At 43.1% G+C, this 21,120-nt stretch overlaps 1 protein-coding gene and 1 long non-coding RNA gene across 3 annotated transcripts; one reads left to right on the top strand and one right to left on the bottom strand.

The window, feature by feature from the left end:
* Positions 1-9: 9 nt before the first annotated feature.
* On the top strand, positions 10-6,299 carry LOC119016448. Its single transcript, XR_005074159.1, has 2 exons — positions 10-869; positions 4,611-6,299. It is a non-coding gene; the product is annotated as an uncharacterized LOC119016448 (long non-coding RNA).
* Positions 5,573-20,746, bottom strand: LOC119016445 (programmed cell death 6 interacting protein). Of its 2 annotated transcripts, none has more exons than XM_037092245.1 (18): positions 20,541-20,746; positions 17,342-17,396; positions 17,181-17,250; positions 16,212-16,339; positions 15,355-15,508; positions 14,199-14,299; positions 12,716-12,847; positions 12,326-12,548; positions 11,956-12,079; positions 11,408-11,585; positions 9,925-10,036; positions 9,614-9,783; positions 8,960-9,208; positions 8,025-8,159; positions 7,755-7,849; positions 7,386-7,503; positions 7,059-7,264; positions 5,573-6,728 (listed from the first exon to the last, which is right to left on the bottom strand). In XM_037092245.1, the coding sequence occupies exons 1-18, from the start codon at positions 20,744-20,746 to the stop codon at positions 6,518-6,520; spliced, it is 2,667 nt and encodes an 888-aa protein (XP_036948140.1). In that variant the 3' UTR covers positions 5,573-6,517. The 2 variants fall into 2 exon arrangements, with proteins under 2 accessions (XP_036948140.1, XP_036948141.1); XM_037092246.1 differs by having other exon boundaries at positions 12,716-12,832.
* Between the last annotated feature and the right edge of the window lie 374 nt (positions 20,747-21,120).

Below are 21,120 nucleotides of genomic sequence, written 5' to 3'. Positions count from 1 at the left end.
AGTCGCAAGGCTATTTATATTTGTTCCTAATGAGGTGAGATTTCTCTCCGCCATAGCAACGGTCTCTATGGATACCCTGCACTTGGATACCAGATCCCATCCTGTTTTAAATCTCTTATTATGGGCTGCGCCTTTCCCCCCGTGTATCGTAGCCTAATTAATTCTGAATTATCGCCCGTCGTTTGTGTGAACGGTGCAGAAAACGCCCTCGAATTGCCACCGAGATGACGGCATCAGCACGAGTTTAGATCACAAAAGCCACAGATGACTGTCGTGCGACCGGTCAATATTTGGCGTCAAGTAGATCAATGTTGGAGCACTCGGGCGCGCAACCTGATGCACGGCTCGTTTTTTTTTGTTTTGTCGTTTTGGTTTTTTTTTTTTTACTTCGGGAGTACTACAGGTGCCCTTATTATTAGATGTGAAGTGCGCGCACATACACACACACACGGTAGTATCTGTCTTAGCTGCTGTAGAGACTCTGATGTGTTGTGCTATTTATCAGGTCTGAGCCGAGTTGAAGGAGCCGGTTGTGGCGCAAGACCCAGGCAGCCGAGCTCAGATCATTAGAGGCGCTCTCTGCGGCGCAGGGTCGCACAGGTGTTGAGGCCCGCCATCTCATTTCCCGCCACAAAGCGAGACAACCAATCAATAAAGAAGAAGCGGCAGAGCAGCTTCTGGGGGGAAAAGCCACAGCAGTGAGAGCACGCTCGCTCGCACGCGCACACACAAACACACACACACACACACACACACGCATTCGGATGGTCTATGTGTCTTTGTATTAACAGTAAGGCTCGGAGATGTTCCCCTCCTGCCTTCCGATGACAGACGCTCCAAGACAGCTGCATGCACATGTACTCACGCAGGTACACACACACACACACACACACACACACACACACACTCTGACAGGTGCTGCATTGTTATGGCATGTCCAACTCTGGCAGCTTGTTTTCCTCAGACCTCTCACCCTGTGTGATGACTCAGAGACGGGGAGATGAAAGGAGAGACAGGGACAGGGGAGGAGGGGAGGGGGAGGAGTGGAGTGGCGGACCCTGACAGGAGGGGACGGAGGGGCCTCGGATAGCTCCGAGCATAAGGAAGGTTAAGTAAATCATATCATTAATGCTATGTAAAGAGATTGCTTTGACCTCCTCGCTCGGCTGTCTGCATATTGCGAGCGCGCGCGTATGTGTATGGCCTTTGTCCCACTGCAGCAGGTGGCGGCAATGACGTCCGTCTTATTCCCGCCAGCGCGCGCGCACACACAAATACAAACACACACACACTCGAACACACTTTCCCTCCGCCGCTGTGTGCTCTCCGGTGTCAGCCCCACTAGATGCTATCGTGCTTGAAATTCACCCATCATATCGGGTGGCCTCACGCATGCAAAGACACCCCCCCACCTCCGCCCGCGCGCGCGAGCGCACGCACGCACGTCTGTAAGCGGGAACACAGTGAGCGCGGCGGACCGACTTGATTACACAAGCGGAGAGGCTCAGCCCGACAGAGGAACGAGCACCCAAAAAAGGAAACACGAAAAAGAATATAAAAGGCTTATTTTGCCCGTGTTGTATAAGCGTGTTTCATCTTCCCACTCTCGCCTACCCTCACCCACACAGGTTAGATCCAATAGCTAGCGCCAGGCCTCTCTCTCCATCTCGCAACACAAACATCTACCGTGTGAAGGAATATTGCAGTCGATTTTTTTTTCCCTTCTTCTTCTTTTTTTTCATAATCTCTTCCCTCTACACCCACACACATGCACCACAAAGTGAGGGGGTGAGAGGGAGACGGGGGTAAAAAAAAAAAAAAAAAAGAAGGGCTGGTAAAAGAAAATGAAAAGAGGAGAGAGGTGAGGGGGGCAGAGAGAGAGAGAGAGAGAGAGAGAGAGAGAGAGAGAGAGAGAGAGAAGTGCTTATGAGAGCCAGGAGGTAGTTGTTATAGTAACTGAGTCTCTATACCTGTCAATCAGAGCTATTTCAGGCATCTCGCTTCTATGGAAAAAAAAAGAAGCATAAAACGTACATAGCAGGGCCAGAGAGCTGTTCCGCTGAGGCAAAAAATTATCAGCCAACGCACACGCACCGATAATGGCAGCTGGTAAAGCTGTTGGACTGATCGAATTAACACCATAAATTAAGATTTTTCAGCACGATGTCATTCTTACTTTTTTTTTTGTAAAGATTCTCACATTTTCTTCTTCGCTCTCACTTTATGAAAGGGAGGCGAAAAAAGCAGGATGACAGCCAGCGCGTCTGCACACTTGGCTGCATCCAAGGATTATCGCAGTCGCTCTCTTTTTTTTCCCTTCTCCCTCTTTTTCTTTCAATTACACCACAATAAAATCACTTCACACAGGTACAGCCGAGAAGCGCTTTATTTTGTCTGAAGTTAACTTGATCGGCTTTGTCTGATAAAGTCAAGTACCCTCTCACCAACGCCACCTACATGCTTCTAATTTGCTCATTTCGGTTGATTTTTTCAGCCCTGTGACTGCCTATTTAACAGTGTCAGTTGATAAATGTTCATACTGTTTCCTATGTTCTTTTATCCAAATTAAATGCCAATGTTTTTTTGTTTTGTTTTTTTGAAGTTTGATGTGTTCATCATCACAGCTTCCACACTTGGAGAGGCAAAATCTGACTGTTTCAACCATTGATCCATTACCTTTAGCCAACTATTCCAACTGTTTATCCATAACCTTAAGCTGTTGCAACCTTTTGTCCACCACTATAAGCTATGTCAACTATTTATCCATTACCTTTTAGCTGACTATTGAAGCCACATTATTTAATTTCTTTCCAACAGCAACTCAGGTTGGGTAATGTCACAACATTTATCACTTATTACTTTTACTTATCTAGTTCAACCTTTCATCCATTACCTTTAGCCAACTATTCCAACTGTTTAACCATTACCTAAAGCTATCACAACCTCATGTCCACAACTGTTTACCAACTACTGTATTTGAATCGTTTATCCATTACTTTAACTTGACTATTCTGACTATATATCCATTACTTTTGAGCAAATTATCTCAACCATGTATTCATTACTTTTAGCTAACTGTTTCGACCATATTCAATTGGCTATCCTTTTAGTAACTGTTGTATCGATTAGTTTTAGTTAGAGGTGTTAAATGCAAGGAATTCTAGTTTAAGACATACAAAAATGAACCAAAAGGTTGAACAGAATGTGAACCCAACAGTTGTGACATTATGTCAAAGATGTATGTGTCTTGATTTGTTGAAGTCAACATGCTACCGGGCTAGCCCCGGGCCTGAAGCCTCTATCTCCCAGCAGTCCAAAGCTCCTGTGCTAGCAGTGAAATGGCATTACTCCCCTGGAAGCCTGGCTAGTTGCATGGCTACATTAGCTAACAAGCTAACAGAAGCTAAATTAAGGGATGTATAAACACTGTTAGCGACAGTTAGCAGTTACTCTGGTGATATGCTGCCCCTATTTGTTGGGCATATGAATTCAAGGTGACCAGTTCTTGATGACTGCCTTTAATGATTTTAACATTTCGTCCATTACCAAGCTAACACTAGGTTTAGTATTCCGATTCCAATAATAATCCATTAGCCTACATTTAGCTTACCATTTCAACTACTTATCCATTTATTTTGAAGAAGTATTGAACAGATCAGTAGCTGGCTATTTCAATCATACTTTAAGCAATCTATTCCTCTTAGCTAAGATAACTATTTCAACTATGCATTCATTACTTTTAGCGAACATTATCTATTACTTCTAGATAATTTTGTGAATCTAAGTCATTTCTAGCTAGCTATTTCAACAATTTAAGCATTAGTTTGACATATCTCTCTAAACAAATTTATAATATTTTATTTTTAATCTTTTAAACTTATGTTTAGCTTACTTGTTGGATAGTTGTCATGCACACTCAATCCCAACACCTTGCGTTCAGGTGGCAATCGCTGACTCAATATGTGGCTGTGCTAGAGTTTCAATCGTAATCTCTATTCTGAAATGTGTTGATCTGCAGATCTTTGCTTGTCGCTCTTGGCAAAAGCGTAAGTAGCTCTTGGGGGTACAAGTACCCCTGGCTGGGAATCATTGTATGAGAGAATATGTTTCCTTAATCAAGTATTTCTGTGTAATTATCAACATCATAGCCAAAGAAAACACTCGATTCAGCCCTATTGCGGTGAAACACATGGTGAGGAGGAGAGAAAAGCGGCGAGAGGAAAGAGTGGGGGAGTAAGAATAGTGTGAGCACCAATATGGCTGAGTGCTGAGTTTGGGAGCCATTAGGCAGAAGGTAATTAATACCTGTCACCGCAGTGCTCTGTTCGCTGCCTTTATTCTGTTTCAGACCAATTAAAATATGACACTCCTCCGGTAAAGAACGTCTTGTTAAAATTAAATGCCTGAGACGCACAGACACCTTTGATAAACACGTCCAGAGCTACAATTGGCTTTGGCAGCAACGGCATGCTGTATAGATAGCTAGAGAGGGGGGTGAGAGAAACATGGCTGTGTGTATGTGTTGTGTCAGTTCCAGTAAGAGATGTGAGCTGTTAGATCTGATTAAAAGTGTGTATCCTTCCTCGTGTGTTTCACTCCCTGACACACAGATACACACTTGAGACTGACGTGATGTTATGAGACGTTTATGAGCCAAGAGATACTGACCAGCGAAGACAACTCACTGCCAACGATTTGCGGCTTGGACAGCAAGGACAGACGAATGGTAAGCAAAAACAGATGAGCCAGGGGAGAGGGGAAAAAAAAACGGAGGGGAGAGCAGCTGAGGATACAAAAAGACAGGTGGTATTACAAAAAAAAAAAGCTTAGGAGCAAAGGAAAATATGATGAAGGGAGTCTGATAGGAAGGAAAACAAAGGATAGGAGAGCGCTCAGGGAAAGTAAAGTGAAATATGGGGAGGATCTTTTTTTTTTTTTTTTTTTTTTTAAGAGTTGAGCTGAGAGGAACTCGAGAAGACAGATTAGACAGAGAGAAGAGAGGGGAAAATGGAAAGAGGTGGAGTGATGGATGCAGGCAGGGGACCAGCAGCTCTCTGCCAACATCTCCATGCATCCTTCCAGACATCACACTGCGCTGCCATCTGCCTCCCTGCCACACACACACACACACACACACAGACACACACACACACACACACACACACACACAGAGGGAGGAGATATGTGAAATCATTAGCGTCTCCTGACACTGAATAAATATCTGGGGATGAAATCTGTCTGTGGAGAAATCACCTGCGGGGAAATATGATTGGATGAGATCACGACCTCGCTGGAACGTAATTTGCATGTCATCTAAATGGGCTCTGCCCCCAATGCTCAGGAGGTCAAAAGGCGTCCGATTAGTCGGATGGCACAACTCACTCTCTGATTGGCTGAAAGGAGCAACAATGCAAGTGAACTCCTGCTCAGCTGGCTGCTTCCTCTGTGAGCTGCAGGACTGCCCTCTTCTGGCTGCTTTACAAACCTCCAGTTTGATTAATAAAAAAACATTTAAAAAAAAAAACAAGACACAATCAACACATCCAACATTTAAAGACAGACAGATTCTGGCTGGCAGTTGTTGTTTTTAATCACATTAGAGCTGAGGAATAAAAATAAACACAAAGAGCATGAGAGGGCAGCACACAGAGTGTCTCAGTTAACAGAGTCTTATTTATACATATATTTATATAATAGAATCATTTCTCCCACTTAAACAGCCTCTGATTGTAACACAGAAATATACCAACGTTCCCTGGGTGAGAGAGAAGAGAAAAAGAGCAAAAAACAACCAGACCAGAACTCTCAACAGTCTTCATCTACATTAGAAAACCTACAGGCCATTCGTTTTTATAGGTTTATATATCAGCGAGGCATCAGTATTCATTACAAAAATAGGAATATAGTTGATATAGAAGCACTGGGGGTTGACTGAGTGGGTGGGGGAGTGAGGATGTGGCTGTGGCCTCCCATCAGTGGCATGACTAGTAATGACCACCCATCCGCCCACTCAACAAATCCACCCGGCCCAGGAAACATCCTAGGGTTCTGTGCGCCTCCATGAGTGTTGTGCAGCAGTCCAGCCCAGACAAAGAGTCAGTTATCAATGGAAACCAGTTAGGGTTTAAATTAAACCATTAACAAAAAAAAACATTAGAAAATGAGTACATAAAAAACAACCGTACAGGCAAAAGGAGGGGGTTAGTGCATCGATGAATATGAAACAGTTCAAGAAAAGTGCCGTCAGAACCAAGAAAACATGATCTAGGAAAGGAAAAGGGAGTGCGCGATGAGGAGGAGAAAAGAATAAGAAGTGACAAAGGAAGAAAACCTATACAGGAGAAGTGCAAAGCAGCTCTGAAGTCGCCCGTGACGTGGGTTTCTATCGCTGCTGTTAGTGAGGGGAAACGAAAAGATGAGAGAGGAGGGAGCTAATGGAGATGAAGTGTTATTGCTGGGAGTATCTTTTATTTGGTGTTAACTGGTGGGAAGGAGAATGACGGGATCGAGAGAAGAGTTATTGCTGAGGGTAGTAGGGCTGCTGCTGAGGGGGTTGCTGTGGGTAGCCAGGGTAGCCAGGCTGTCCGGTGGGTGGGGCTGCTGGGTAGCCTCCCTGTCCTGGAGTCGCCTGGTACGGCGAGTAGGGCATATTAGGCATGTTGGGCATGTTGGGCATGTTGTACTGGCCGTAGGCATAGGGATTGTAGCCCATAGGCATCTGGAAGTACCTGCGTGGACAACATGACAGAAAAAAAAACAATGTGAGAATGATATTATGCTTCTTTGATTTTACTTAACTATCTTAAAATAATATGGAGATTAATATGATTTCTATCCACCTGTATCAGAGCAGATCAGGTACAGAGACATGTATGTTTTCATACCCTAAGATGTTTGATTTATGCTAGATGAGGCTTTTACTGTCTAAATTCATAGAAACAGCTAGTAGAAGGATTTCTAAGAAGAAGGGTGAAATTATGTCCTCTTAATCAACTCAGCGAGTCATCATGTGGATTAATTTGTACTAAGAAACCAGAGCGTCTACAGGAGAAACTCACCCTGGATAGCCCTGATAGCTGGGGTAAGGTGGTCCCTGGGCCTGGGATTGTGGAACCATAGGTGGAGGGTTGCCAGTGGGAGGGCCAGTGGGTGGTGTGCTGGTGGGAGTGGTGGATGCTGCCTGAGGGGTGAAGCTTGGTGGTGGAGGCCTTGCTGGTGGCTGGGGCTTTGCCTGGGGCTGCTGCTGCTGCTGGACAGGTGGAGTCTGCAGGTAGAAGGCGATATCGCACAGATCAATATGTGATATATATATATATATATATATTCATCGGCCTCACATGTGCTGCAGAAGTGTTCAGCGTTCGGCTTTGTGAGTTGCTGCTTACAAATACGGTCCGTGGTGCAGGGGTTGGGCCGGCGGCGGGGGCAGCTGGGGTGCTCTGATAGGCGGGGACGTTGAAGTTTGGAGCGCTGGGCTCTCGGGCGATGCTCTGCTGCAGCTCCCTGAAATTAGAACAACGACTGTGATGCAGTGTTTCCCACTTATTCATGCATTTATCAGTTTTCACGAGCCCTTACAGTTCAGTATAGTTGTACATTAAAATCCTAATCTGAGAATTACAAACATTCTCATTCAAAGAACACGTCCAGGATCTAATACTGGAATTAGCTTTAAAACTCAAAATGAGACACACGACAACTACAAAGTAAAAAACCTGCACGTCAATCGAGTGGACAAAACCAGGAAAACATACTTAAGTAGTTCATCCCGCTCTGTCTTACGAGCGAAAACGATGTCGCTGCATTTGTTCTGGAACTTGAGCAGGATTTCTGTCAGGTCGTTGTAGAACTGAGGAGGGAGAAACGAAAGGAGACGAAAATAAATCACCCAGTCTGCAAAAAAAAAAACAACCCTCACAACAAAAAAAAAACAAATCAAAGCAGAAAGTGTCCGACAAGTTATGAATTACTGCAGTTCATCCTCATTGAGGCACATGTGCAGGTGTGCTGTGCTGAGCGAGTACCTTGGTGCCTTCGCGCAGGTTGCTGCTGATCTCAACGTAGCTGTCGTGGGCTGAAGCCAGCTTCTTCAGCACCTCCTCCCTCTGGTTGGCCTCCGTGTTGGACTGCTTCAGACTGCTGAACTCCTGGTGGGACGTCTGGAAGAAGATCAAAGGCCGATAAGATGGAGCGTGAATTTGAGGAGGTTAGCCTCTGTCACCTCAAGTATATTTATGTCCAATAAAACAAAAATTCCTTCTTCACGCACACACACTTAAGAGGGCAAGCTGTGTTTTACTCACTCTGTGACCTTCGTGATCTGCCTGCATGTGTTTTTGTTTATCTAAGTCACGCTTCATTGAAACCAGTAAGAGATTCACTTCACTTCAGACCAGGGGTCCCATTTAGAAACATTGCAAATTCTGTCCTGAAAAAGGCAGACGCTACATCCCACACAAAGTAAACAGGACGGGAGAGTGTGTGCACCTGCAAGCAAACACTGACCGTTGTATAAGAACATTTTGGAAACGGGGAACTGGCAACACAGTACTGAACCCAACTGAAGCTAGATTGTCAATGCTGTTTCACCACATTACCCCCAGAGAGCAGCGGAGAGGGATGGACAGTGCTGACACCCGCGGTCAGCTGTGGAGCTCCGCTGCAGTTGAAATGCAGGATGTGTCAGAAGGAAGGATTTCGATCATGACTGTCCTGCCTTTCCCGATACTTTCACTGTCCTCGCACTGCTTAAGGACTACGTGAATAAAAGACTTAATAAGTGCTGTGTTTTTTTTTCTTCCTTTTCCTCTGTTGTGTAGGTACGCAAACACTTATTGTGGAGTCTCTGCACAGTTTTATAATTGAGACCACTGATTAGAAAATGGTCTCTTTAACGGCTGCCTTACTGCTGAATCAATACTTTGCTTCTGGAATACAACAATCAATCGCTCCAAACTACCTGAACTTGTCCAAGCAGCTCTTCCTGTGTGCGGAGGCTGGCCTGCACCCTCTGGTTGTAGGAACCGTACAGCTGGTCGAGCTGTGCGAGTGACAGCTGCTCCTCGTTGATGGCCCCGTCCTGGGCGAGCGCCGTCAGGAAGCAAACGGACATATCAAAGGTCACGGCCTTGATCTCTCCCTCCAGGGTCTCCCTCTCCTTCTTCACCTCCTCCAGCTGGGCGAGCTGGGAGCGCAGCACGTTCACTACCTGGTGAAGATGGAGAAGATGTCAATGTCACTGACCTCTCAAACTTATAACGACTACACGCACTGTTGTTTTCTTTAACTTTGGCATTAATTCGGTGTAGCTGTGGAGAGACATGCACTTTGTCCTCACTCCTTCCCTGTTCTGCTTGCTTAGTTGTTTAAAGTTCCCCAGTGACACACGATGCAAAGTCAGCAAATAGAATGAAAAATGGAGCTACTGTAGGGAGGAGGGACAGGACTATAAAGCACACAGTGTCCACTGGGTGTTTCTGTACAGCAGGAGTCTGTGTATATGTGTTTATGTGACACACACACAAAAAAACTAACAATGACAATAAAAAGAAAAGTTTTACATTAACAGGCCATGAGAATAAAACGATAAAGATTCTATTAGAGGTGGACAGACCTCGCTGCCCTGCAGTGTCTTGGTCGGGTTGGCGGAGGGGATGGCAGCGTTGAGCTCGTTCTCTGGCTTACAAAGCAGGGCAATCATGTCACAGTGGGTGTTGTAGCGATCCTTCACGACCTGGTCCGCCTGCACGGCCTTGTCCAAGATGCTGCGGAAGTTAGTTCCCTCTGTGGGAGAGTAGGGAGGGAGGTGAGGTTAGAGGGGACACGCGAGAAAGACAGAGGGAAGAGGAGAGAACTAGGAGCACTATCAACAGTGGATGACATGGCAATAAACAAGAAGGAAATGTTATCAGTGTGTGTATGTACCTGCACGGAGAGGCTTGTAGAGGTCTCCAGAGGGAGTTCTGTTCCAGCGCTGGTTGAATTTGGTTCTCAGCTCGTTGTCTGTCGTCTCTTCATCATCCAGCATCTTCAGAGACTGAAAACAACACAGCACACAAACATTAGATCCTCAGATGGTTACACCTTCATTATTACCAGCTGCAACAGCGTCGGCTGGTAATGTTTTCACCCGAGTCTGTGTGTGTCATCATGGGACAAATGTGTTCCTGGAGACACCCATTGTAGCAGAAACTATGACAGAAGCACTTTTGAGAATTTGCCAGATGTTTACATGTCTGTCTGTGGACTGATTTACTACAGTGTCGCTCAAAATGAAGGCCAGGTTTGAATATGGGTGTGGTCCAACCCATGAATACTGAGTGCCAATGTAATTATGCAATAATGACTACTAAGTACTGATGGGAATGAGTCATGGGAATATGAAACAGTGCTGCTGTGGCTGGCGTGATCTCATCCAAAAATGGTCTCAAGTTAATTTGTGATGAAGGCCACCAGATATATTTATGTATTATATGACTTTTGAGGATTCATTTAGTATTCAGAGTTCATAACTACAGTTGATTTAATGATCAATTTCAGTGATCAATCATCAATAATACATTGTTATGTCTATAAAGTATCCAAAGAACCCAAAAATGCACAGAAGTAGTTCACAGAGCTCAAGGAAAATCACTCATTTTCAGAATATTCAATTTACAGTGATGTAAGAAAGCAGAGCAGTAAATCCATACTTTTGGGAAGTCATAAATATATGAAATATTTCTAACTTTAATGATAACTTGATTATCGGAATTGTTGCTGATTTTCTGACCGTTCAATTTTCTGTCAACTATTTGAGTTGTTGTTTCAGAACTGCTTTCATGCATTAAAAAGGAAAAGCCATGATTCTGTTTCTTTTTTTCTAATTTTCATTCTCACTCATGACTCTTTAAACAAGACAACTGACTATTTTTTGGGGGGAAATTAGGAAAATTTGGTGTGGCCTTGCCAACAAACTTGGAAGCGGGCTGCGTTTTATGTTTTTATATCCGTCTGTTTAGTTGTTTGTCAGCAAGATGTCTAAAAAAATGATTTGGCGGAAGCTGGAGGACAAACAGTCCTTGGCCAAAAGATCAGTGGATTAGTTTTCAGTGACGATCCTGATCTGGGATTTACGCCATTAGGGACGATTATGATTTCTTTTTACCGATTGTGTGTTCTTCCAGTAAGGGTGGTAGGAAAGTCCAACACTCGTCCAAATCAGCTGCTTAACAGCATTTCATTCATATGCTGCTTTGTCAAGAAAAGCAAAGCCATATGACAAACAAGCTGTTACGAAGGCTGCAGTTCTGGAATACCTTCTTCACTTTCTAAATCAATTCATGATTAGCATTAGCAATACAGTGAGAGGTTAGCTCACTGGTTATGTGATCTCCAAAGTGTATTATTGTGTGTTTTTATGTCTTGCCTCGTCCAGGATCTCTCTGTTGCGGGTCAGAAGCTCTGGCAGGTCTCTGATCAGCTGCTCGACGCTCTGCAGTCCTCCTTGCTGCACGATGGACCGTGCCTTTTCAGCAATGGATTGTGGGATAGAGTCTCCAGACAGATCTTCCAGAGCAGCTGGCAGGTTCAGGGACGCCAGCACCCTGATGGACAATTACAGATCATCTGTCAGTTAGTGTGGTCTCACAGTGAAAATATTACTTCAGCACTGATGAAAAACAGTGCCTAAATGAATTAAAGTACGTTGCCCAAAGAGTACTTCACTAAAACTGTTAAGCACTTATTAAAATCATCAGATAGGGTAGTGCAAGTGCATAACTGCTACTTAGGGCACTACACTACAAACGTACTGTAAGTGCTCGTTTCGACATTTTAATGGTACCTGTTACATCATTACGTTATGCATTTTTAATAAGCCCAGATACAAGCACTCGCAGAAATGTTCATGGAAAGATGCACATTGTCGTGCACAAGCAAAGCAAAGTAGGCTCATACAGACAGGGGATAGCGTACCCGTTGCAGAGATTGGTGGCCTCCCTCATTGTTCCCACCAGTCTGTTAACAGTCTCAGCCTTCCTCTGGCTGTAAATGCTCATGGACTGCTGCACCGCCATGGGGACCATCTTCTCAAACAAGTCTGAGGGGAAAGGAACATAAAAAACTGGTTTACAAAAATAATCCGGCCAGAGACTGCCCATCTTAAATCACTCACCCCCTACACAATGAGTATGAGGTCATGTTTTTAGCATGGCTGTATTCCCCAAAATGTCAAACTAATCCTACGAAGCCTCTGTTTTTTTGACCTGGCTCAAGCTCAGATGTAGATAATTAGTTTTTTGTCTCTCTACACGTGTCAAACTGTGTTATCCATGTTGTATCTCACCTGTGAATTTCTGACTGAGTGGAGGTGTGATGGCGGTGGCTCTGACCAGCGCTGCTTTGCCGATGTGTTCCAGATCTTTGACCTCGGGCACGCGGTCGTGGTAGATAAAGTCATTGTCTTTTTTGGCTGCGGTGAGGGCTCGGTTGATTTTATCGCTCAAGTCCTTAACGCTCACATACTCGTCGTAACGAGATGCCACTGTCCTCACCAGCTCTGCTGCGTGCTGGAGTGACAATCAAAGGACAGAATATGGAGAGGAACATTTTCTACTTCATGAATTTTATGTTTTTGATGTGGAACTTCAAATAATATTGAGTGGCCATATTATTTCAAGATGTGACAGATTAACTGGGTGGGACCAGACCTGAAAGTCATATGAAAGCTGTGTACCTGCAGACGTGCAATCTCTTCTCCAAAGCGCTTCTTCTGTTTAGCCAGGACGCTCTGGTGCAGCTCAGCGTTGGCTTGCATGATGCAGTGCTTGGCCGCCAGCACCGGCAGCACTTCCTGAAAATAAAAATACTGACCAGGGAGAGGCAACCATGGAGCAACACGCAGGCACACAAACAGATAAATGCACGCACGTACGCACGCATGATGGCAAGGCAAACCATAAAATGGCAGGCGCACACCAGCGAGGTCAAATCACAAATGACATCACAGAAGCCAATCACAAGGGGGGCACAAGCATTCAGAGGCGTGCAAACACAACACAAGCACGCACAGACACGGACAATCAATGCCAATGCCACCACCACGAGGGATGCAGAAAGAAAGGAAGACAACGAGAGAGAAAACAGAACAGGCCATGAGTGTTTAACCTTTCAGCATAAGCTGCTACACCTTCATCAAATGTCCCATAGCTTTGTGTGTGTATGCTTTCATCCATTCCGGGTGAACACAGGACAGCACTGCTTTTCACATATGAATCAATTTCCCTGGCCTTGTTTCCCGTATGCAAATCGAGTGACATCTTCACTTTAAAGTTACATATGATTGGAATGTGCGACCAGAGCTGAGCTGCATCATTAATCCAGTCCTTCCACAGTTTTAACCAAACTGGTGTTGTACTACATCAGGCTGCACTGTTGAATGTTACAAAACTTCTACAGTTACACTTCTACAATTCTTTATAAATGTCTGACTTTTATTTGTTTATACTGCTGATATTTTAAGCAAGGCTAAACATAAAATGATTAGAACTTTATGATATTACATTGTTTATGAACACAACTGCCTGAGTCACTTAAGATTTTTTTTTCCTCAGCACTGGTGGTTGTGTAACAATTAAGACAACGACTCCCATGATCCCACGCTACTTCACGGCGCCAAGATTTTTATTGTTTGTATTGAGTGATCGCTAGATAAAAAAATATTTGACAAAAATGTATGTAATGTATGTACTCGACACTCAGAATAGGCTCCATCTGAACTGAAGAACCGCTGTGACTTATTTCATGCTGTGATTTACTTTGATATCATTGACCTAAAAACCTGAGGTGGTGTGTGTTTCTGTGGTTGTGTGCATTTCAGTCGGTGTTAGACAGACAGTAAATGCTTCAGATGCCTGCGATTAGCTGTTAAGAAACCACTCAGAATGAAAACAAGTCAAACTGCAGCTTAGTAGTAACCAACCGATCAGAGTGAAAACAGGATGGAAATGGACCGATGAGAACAGAGAGAGGGTGCAATTTGGACAGTCCCGCAACCTGAGCACCACTCTTCAAGTCTTATTTTCCAGAAATGCACACATACAAAACAATACACACAATCAGACAGACAAAACACACTCCAACCATACCGGACACATGGCTGAATGTGAATGTGTTTGTTTTGGAGCGAGTGTGTGGCTATACGTGTGTCCTTCACATACCTTGGGAAGGTTGTCTTTGTACTGGCACTGCTTGAAGGCGTCGCCATAGAAATCCGCTGCTTGATTGGCCAGCTTTGCGATGACAGCATCCTTCATCTTATCTATTAGGTGAACAAGTACGCATTGAACAAAAAACACTCAAGAAAATTAGTTGTGTTCTTGTCAACCTCACTTCACAAGCTGATCACACCATCTGCAGCTTGTTAACTGATTATTTGGTCATACATTCAAATGTAAAGGGTTATTTTCTGAAATTGCCACCACTCCCTATAAAACCTATTTATAACAAAAAACAAACTGTGTCTGCAGAAAATATAGGTCTAATTGTTTTTATAACTTATTTAATGATGATGCCTTCAACGCTGTTGTGCTGAAAATTTTTATAAGCAACTCTGTAGACAGAACTGGGACAGACACGTGCAACCTGGATCAAAACTGCTTGCTGCCTTTGCAAGAAATTTAACTTAATCCAAAAATGAGCATGCGTGTACAATTAAAGATGCTACCTATTTAGTGCAATTGCTCTGGTTCCTCTATATCTGGCAGATTTGTGATACCAGTGCTCATAAACTTTTACACATCATGAACTTTTACATATTATCGAGTAAAAGACTAAGTAGCGGTCCATGTCTGTGATGCACTTTTAAAAATAACAACTCAGTCTAAAAAATTCTTTCGAGTATCGACATGACAGAAACTGATATAAATCATAACGATCATGCAGTTGCCAGGATGTTTACAGGTACCTGATGCTTTATTTCAATTATTTTTAAGAGCTTTTCAAGATATTTCTTAACCCAATTTAATATTTTTTTGGACAGATCTTACTCAGCACTGCAGGTAAGCATAAAGCTTGCAGAGGTAGATTTTAATGTAGGAATATTCTGATTAGAGTACAAAGTGCAAAATAATATGACCGAATAATATTCAATGGTAAGTTTAAAGAATTCTGATATCAAAAATATAGACTTGGACACAGAAGTACTTTCCTTTTAACACAAAGATGGTTAAAATATATTAGATCACAACATTTGTGACAATTTAGACCTCACAAATTCTAATATTACACTGAAGGACATTTAAAGGATCTGTTGACACCCCGGTCTTGAATTGACGACTGTGTATGTGGACTATTAAGGATTCTCTCCTATGGTACCTGAGGTGGCTTTGAGGAAGATGACCTCCTGGGCCTGGGCCAGCATGATGAGGCTCAGGGTGCCCACAGTTTCAGGGGAGATGTCCATGGTGGGCTCCCTGTTAAGTGCTGACAGCACTGTGTCCTTGATGTGGCCAAACGCTCCGCTGGCCAGCTGGACAGTGAGACAGGTAAAGAGGGAAGAAAATTAGACACTACTGCCAAGGCAGGAATTCAGAGAACCTGCTTTATTTTGTACTTTTAAAACACTCCTCATTTTCTACATTCCGGCAGGCCTCTCGCATTCCATTTATTTACATTAAAGAGAAGTCAAAATTAACACAAAAAAAGAAAAGAAAAAAAAACTCATGGTGCAAGTTGCAAATTGGGTGCATCTCTGAAGCATGAAACTCATTTGTAAATGTATATTAATGCTAATAACTACCGATGATTGAAATACATTCAATTCTGATGCAACTGACTTGTCTTTAAATGCATACAGTGAAACTAGTTTTTCTTGTTTGTCAAGGTCTTATTGTTATCAAGACTGAGAAGCAGGGAAACGAATGGCATGTTCGTTGTTCTAATAAATAGTCCGGAAATACACAAGACATAACACAAACATCACGGTAAATAAAACTCCTGAAGGACAGTATTATAAGTGACCTTACTAAACAGAAATGAGCTGCTAATTTATGATCCGTACTCATGTGAAACAACATTTTTTTGTCAGAAAACAACGTTGCAATGTCTGCTCAAACATGCCCTTAAGGGGACATTTGGATTATCTGCATATATCTAACTAACAGTTGTAATTCCATACAGAAATATAACTGGACACGTTGCTATATTTCTGTGTGGTAGTACTGTACGCCCACCTGATAGTATTTGGCTGCAGCCTTCAGTCCCTCGTCGTTGTCCAGGTTCTGCTCTGAGGCGATCTGACTGGCCAGCGCCGCTGCGTTGAACAACACGCATGTCTTCTCGTAGCCCAAACTCGCCAAAGCTGCAACACACAAAAACAAGCGCACAAGAGTACGTTTTGCTGTCCTCTTACAAGCTTTGTTTCTCTTCAGTAGCAACTTCAACAACAGAATAATTCACCTTCAGATTGCACACAAGACAAAGTGACATCTATCCTTCATCATCTGGATACCATCTGATACTGACTGCTTGCTTTATTTTGTGTGGTCGGCATTTTGTCAAAGCAACACTTTCTACCGCTTCATTCGACATTTTTCTCACCCATAGTACGCTGGAAAGAATCCCAGTCATAAGCTCCCACAATTCACCACAGAGGACAAAAGATTCAGCGTGAACAGAAAGAGAGACTGAACTCAACAACGATTCTCCGCTTTCATTATTCTTTTCATTACACACAAACTTCCAGGGCACAAAAGTGGCACCAGCCACCACCCAAATGTTGGTGGAAATATGCAAGTGGAATGCAAGATTTGCTTCACTCACCAGCCAAAAAAAAAAACAATGTACATCTATTGAGAGGCTGCTAAAATCTGAACATTCACAAGTTGTTTGGCCAGCGGACAAAAAAAAAATGTGCATATTACAGTGTTAAATTCTGTTATTCATACCAAACAAGGCACCTTGTCAGGCCTTTTCTTTTAAAACAGAAAATAACAAGGACCATGACGTTTGAAAGCTCTCGTTGGGAGTGTGTGTTCGAGTAACAGATGATAAAGATAGTATGACAGATATGTGACCCAAGGGTAAATTCAAATATTGGCTCCAGCTCCTCTTAGTATTACTTCCTCCTTCTGTAGCTACCTGCACTGGTGGAAACACAGTTACATACACAGATAGTCTTCCAGAAATGGACCTGCACTCACCGAGCTTGACTGAGCCACCGAACAGTGATCCTTTATCAAAGGCGTCCTTCCATGTGAAGGTTAAGCAGAGCTGTGGAAACAGAGAGACGCTTTGTGTTCAAGTTTTTCTGTCTGGGAAGTAAATCTAACCCACAATCATGTGTTCGTGTTCAATCAGTTACCTGGTTTTCAGAAAAGGGGAACTTAGGCTCAACAGCACACAGTTGGTCATAGTATCTGAAGGAAAAAAGAAGTCACAGGATTAAAACTATGTTTTCTCTTATTTTTACAGCCAAAAGTGTCTTTATAATTGTTTTCTGTAGATCATCATCATGTCATTGTTTTCACTGGAAAGAAAGAATTTTTTTTCATTTGATTGTTATCAAAGTAAGGTTAAAAAAATAAAGAAATCAAGAGACTGTACAGTAAATCATAATTGAGAAACTGGGGTAGTGATTATTATGATGTAACTGCAGAGGAAGTCCTGCCTTTTCAGAGACACTTGACAATGAGTCAGGAAAAAACATCAGGCCAGGCAAGCAAGTATGCGCGCACGCACATACACACACACGCACAGGACAAAGAGCTGAGGAGCAGTATCTGTGTCTCTGATGTGAACAGTCTATTATTAGGAATGACAACACACATTGGGAATCCCCTGTTACCAGTTCATCCACTTGGCTTTTACTAGAGCCAGGACAGACTGGAGTATAAAGGTAAACACAAGCAAAGACTGGCTTTATACATAGAGCTTCCTATGTGTTGACTCCATTGGCCACGCGTGCGCAGGAAAGCTGAGGTGAGGTGAGCCTCCTGGTTAACTAAAGAGAAAAAGAAAAGTGTCCTAGACGAAACAATGGTCGCTATGGTTACACAATAGCTGTGTCTGCGCAGCTTTGAAAGGGATAGGGCCAGTCGCCCTGGATACCTGGCACATAGCTAACAGACGACATGTGCAGAGAGCCAAGGAGCGACAATGCTTGCAGTAAGCAATGGCTACCCGTTCTGCACGGCCATGCTAGCTTCCACCTCAATGCTAATTATCACAGGCCAGGGGCTAATTCACATGCTCTGCATCTTACATACAAAGCATTCTAAAATATTAATTAATTTGTAAACTTATATATAAGCTGATATGCAAATTGTGAGTTTGATAATGATATCCCTACATTAAAACAGTGGGAAAATCTTTCATATTCCATGGAAAAAACTTTCATTTGGCCAATATTTATCTAAGATACTGCTACCTACAATCTACCTCCTACCTACATAATTCAGGGATGCTCTGATTCAGCAATTTCTTTAATCCAATTTTTTATTCTTCAAATCAAGTTACAGTCAATTGAGCATGAACTTTCAACAGACATGTCCAACCATTACCTCCTTGTGTCGCCGGTAGTTTCTCTGGGAGACCATGACAAGCTCCAACGGCTTACACAAACAATTGGCTTAAAGATAAGTAAATGTTCTGCATTAGCCCAGTTTTGCTGCACTCCACCCATTGGCTTTTGTTAACACTCAGCACCTCGGGCCGGTACACTTTTTAATCTCTAAAGAGCCGAATCTTGGCGCTTGTAACACATTTCCACTTTGCACTGCGGCTAGAAAGCAGCTCAAAGTGGGAAAAAAATGGAAGACCTGCACCCGGCAATCACATACCTGGCCACTCAAGTAATCTTGGCAAACCCGTATGTGCATAATATAACTCATGAGTCATTGAGAACAAAGACTGAAAAGTCAGGGGGCAAAGTCTGCATCTATACGTCACCTAGGAGTTGAATGAGTATAATGGTCAATAGTAAGTCAGGCAACAACGGCAAGGCGCACGATAACTCAGTCAAAACCTCAGTCATTTTAAAATTGAAGAAAAAATAAAAGTGTATAATCACAGTCAACAACAGCCAGGTGGGGTACGTGGACCATGGAACAGAGAGGAACTTTGTTTAACAAAATTATTCCTATTTCTGTCTCACAGTTCCTCTATGCAAAGTGGAGGGCACTTGGGCTTCACTTTTTATGTATATCCAAATGCCACTCAAAAGGAATATCATTCCACAAAAGCTTGATTCAGAACAGTCAGATGGCTGAGAGGAGTACTCTGTGTTATCAGATTATTTTTTATTCATTTAGCTCTTAGAAAAGTGATGCTGACAAGTTTGGAGCAGGAAAAATCTGATTAATCTACTGATATTAATCAGAGAGAAGAAGACAAAGAAGAAGAAGAACAACAACAGCAACAACATAACAGGTGATTCCAGACTTTTAAACAGTTGTGTATTAATGTAATGTCATGTGTTACACATCTAGAACAGCTATTTGAAACATAAAATCTATTGGCGAGAGTGTATTGTTGTCTGTAGCTCATGTCTCCATGCATTTTCCCACTCCTGATCCTCACACATTCACAGATGTTTTGCTTTATCCATGTGATCTGTTTGCTGATATGAAAAGCTGTGGTTCGCTTTTCCAGCTGCCCTGGATGTCTGATCATGTGGCCACCAGTGAGCTAAAGGCCTCAGCTGTTAGTGGGCCTGAATGTGAATGACATCTGACAGGAGAGCTGGCTGTGCTTGGACTCTCTCACTAATGATGTAGCATCATAGTTACATGTAGCCTAGCTAGTGTGCTATATCTTAAAAGGACCTCATGAGTTCGAATATATATGAAGGGATCTGTTGTTTTCCTATGTATAGTATTATTCATGAGTTATTGTTGTCATTTCGGGCAGTGTCATTACACCAAACTAAGGAGCAGGATGAGTCAGCTAATTATCAGTTATCTAGAGGACTGATGGTTGATGTTGATTAGGTTGCGAATTCTATTTTAAGCTAAGATTTAAAGCTTTATTAGCGTGTTGTGTAGCATGTTTTAAATACTTGGGGCAAGGTTTTAGCATTTCATAGTGTTTTAAATTCAAGTCTGTTTGAGCTCTGTGTTTCTCCTTGAGGACAATCAAGTCTCAAGTTAAACAGTGAAGCTAACTCTGATGCTAGGTTAACGTTAAACCATGTTGACTTTCCGTTGGGTCACTCGATGTATAAGCCACAGCTAAAGCTCGTACCTAGATCAACAAAAATGGCTAATTTAATGTTATTTGATCCTTTACATATCTGACAGTTAGGTTAAATAAGTTAACAAGGCAAGTCCGTGTCAGCCTCTAAAGGAAACTTGGCATGAACGTCCTATGAGTCAGTTATTTTGGTGAGAAACCTCCTAGCGTATTAGCTTGACCAACTTTAGCTCCTCGGTTAGCAACTGAAAGCTAAGACATCTGGGTGCGGCAATGACTGGGCTAACTCACCGTCACAGGTGAGAGGGCAGCTCCGAGTTTTAATAATAAGTTAGCTAGTTCAGGTGTGTTGTAAACGAAGGACTTTCTACCTGAGCAGAATCTCCAGGGAGCTCTCGTGTTTGTCCAGAGGCCTTCCCAGCGCGTTTCTGCGGAGCTTGTTCAACTCCTCCACGGCGCGGATGTATTCCCCCTGCTCGTCGCCCGTTGGATACGAGGCTGTGACAAATTTCGACAGCGGTTTCACCAGATCCACTTCAGAGGACTTTTTCAACGGGACTGAAATAAACGTTGCCATTTCGGCCCGTCAAAGCGATATATTCAATCAGAAAAACAGAGACGTCTTCGAGCAACGGACACAAACAACAGCGAGCGACCCACTTCCTGGATTCTGACAGGGAACGTCAGATTACGTCATGGGAAACGGCCAGGCGCACCGCGCAGAATCAGTATCGCTTTAATGAGAAGTGACGGAAATGCAAGGAAATTAGCTTTATCTTCTCATGGCCCCAGACTTTCATTCGCAACGCTGGACACCGGTTTATATAATCAGGGGGGCCCAGGGGAAAACATCGCCTTTGGGGCACTTTAAACCCTTCGCTCTTCTTTATTTTTGTGTAATGTCACAAATATTCCTATGTGAGTAAATCACATGGACCCTGGTATGTTGTG

The sequence above is a fragment of the Acanthopagrus latus genome, chromosome 3, assembly GCF_904848185.1.
Source record: "Acanthopagrus latus isolate v.2019 chromosome 3, fAcaLat1.1, whole genome shotgun sequence".
Classification (NCBI taxonomy): Eukaryota; Metazoa; Chordata; class Actinopteri; order Spariformes; family Sparidae; genus Acanthopagrus; species Acanthopagrus latus.
This window is presented reverse-complemented; position numbering and strand designations above follow the sequence as displayed.

Bases quoted from the DNA above. Each gene is read 5' to 3' on its own strand.
- LOC119016445 (XM_037092245.1), bottom strand. From the start codon at position 20,746: ATGGCAACGTTTATTTCAGTCCCGTTGAAAAAGTCCTCTGAAGTGGAT. The intron at 15,509-16,211 runs GTGGGCGTACAG...CTCACTGTCCAG, and splicing joins CTGCAGCCAAATACTATCAG to CTGGCCAGCGGAGCGTTTGG. The intron at 11,586-11,955 runs GTACGCTATCCC...ATTGTCCATCAG, and splicing joins GCCACCAATCTCTGCAACGG to GGTGCTGGCGTCCCTGAACC.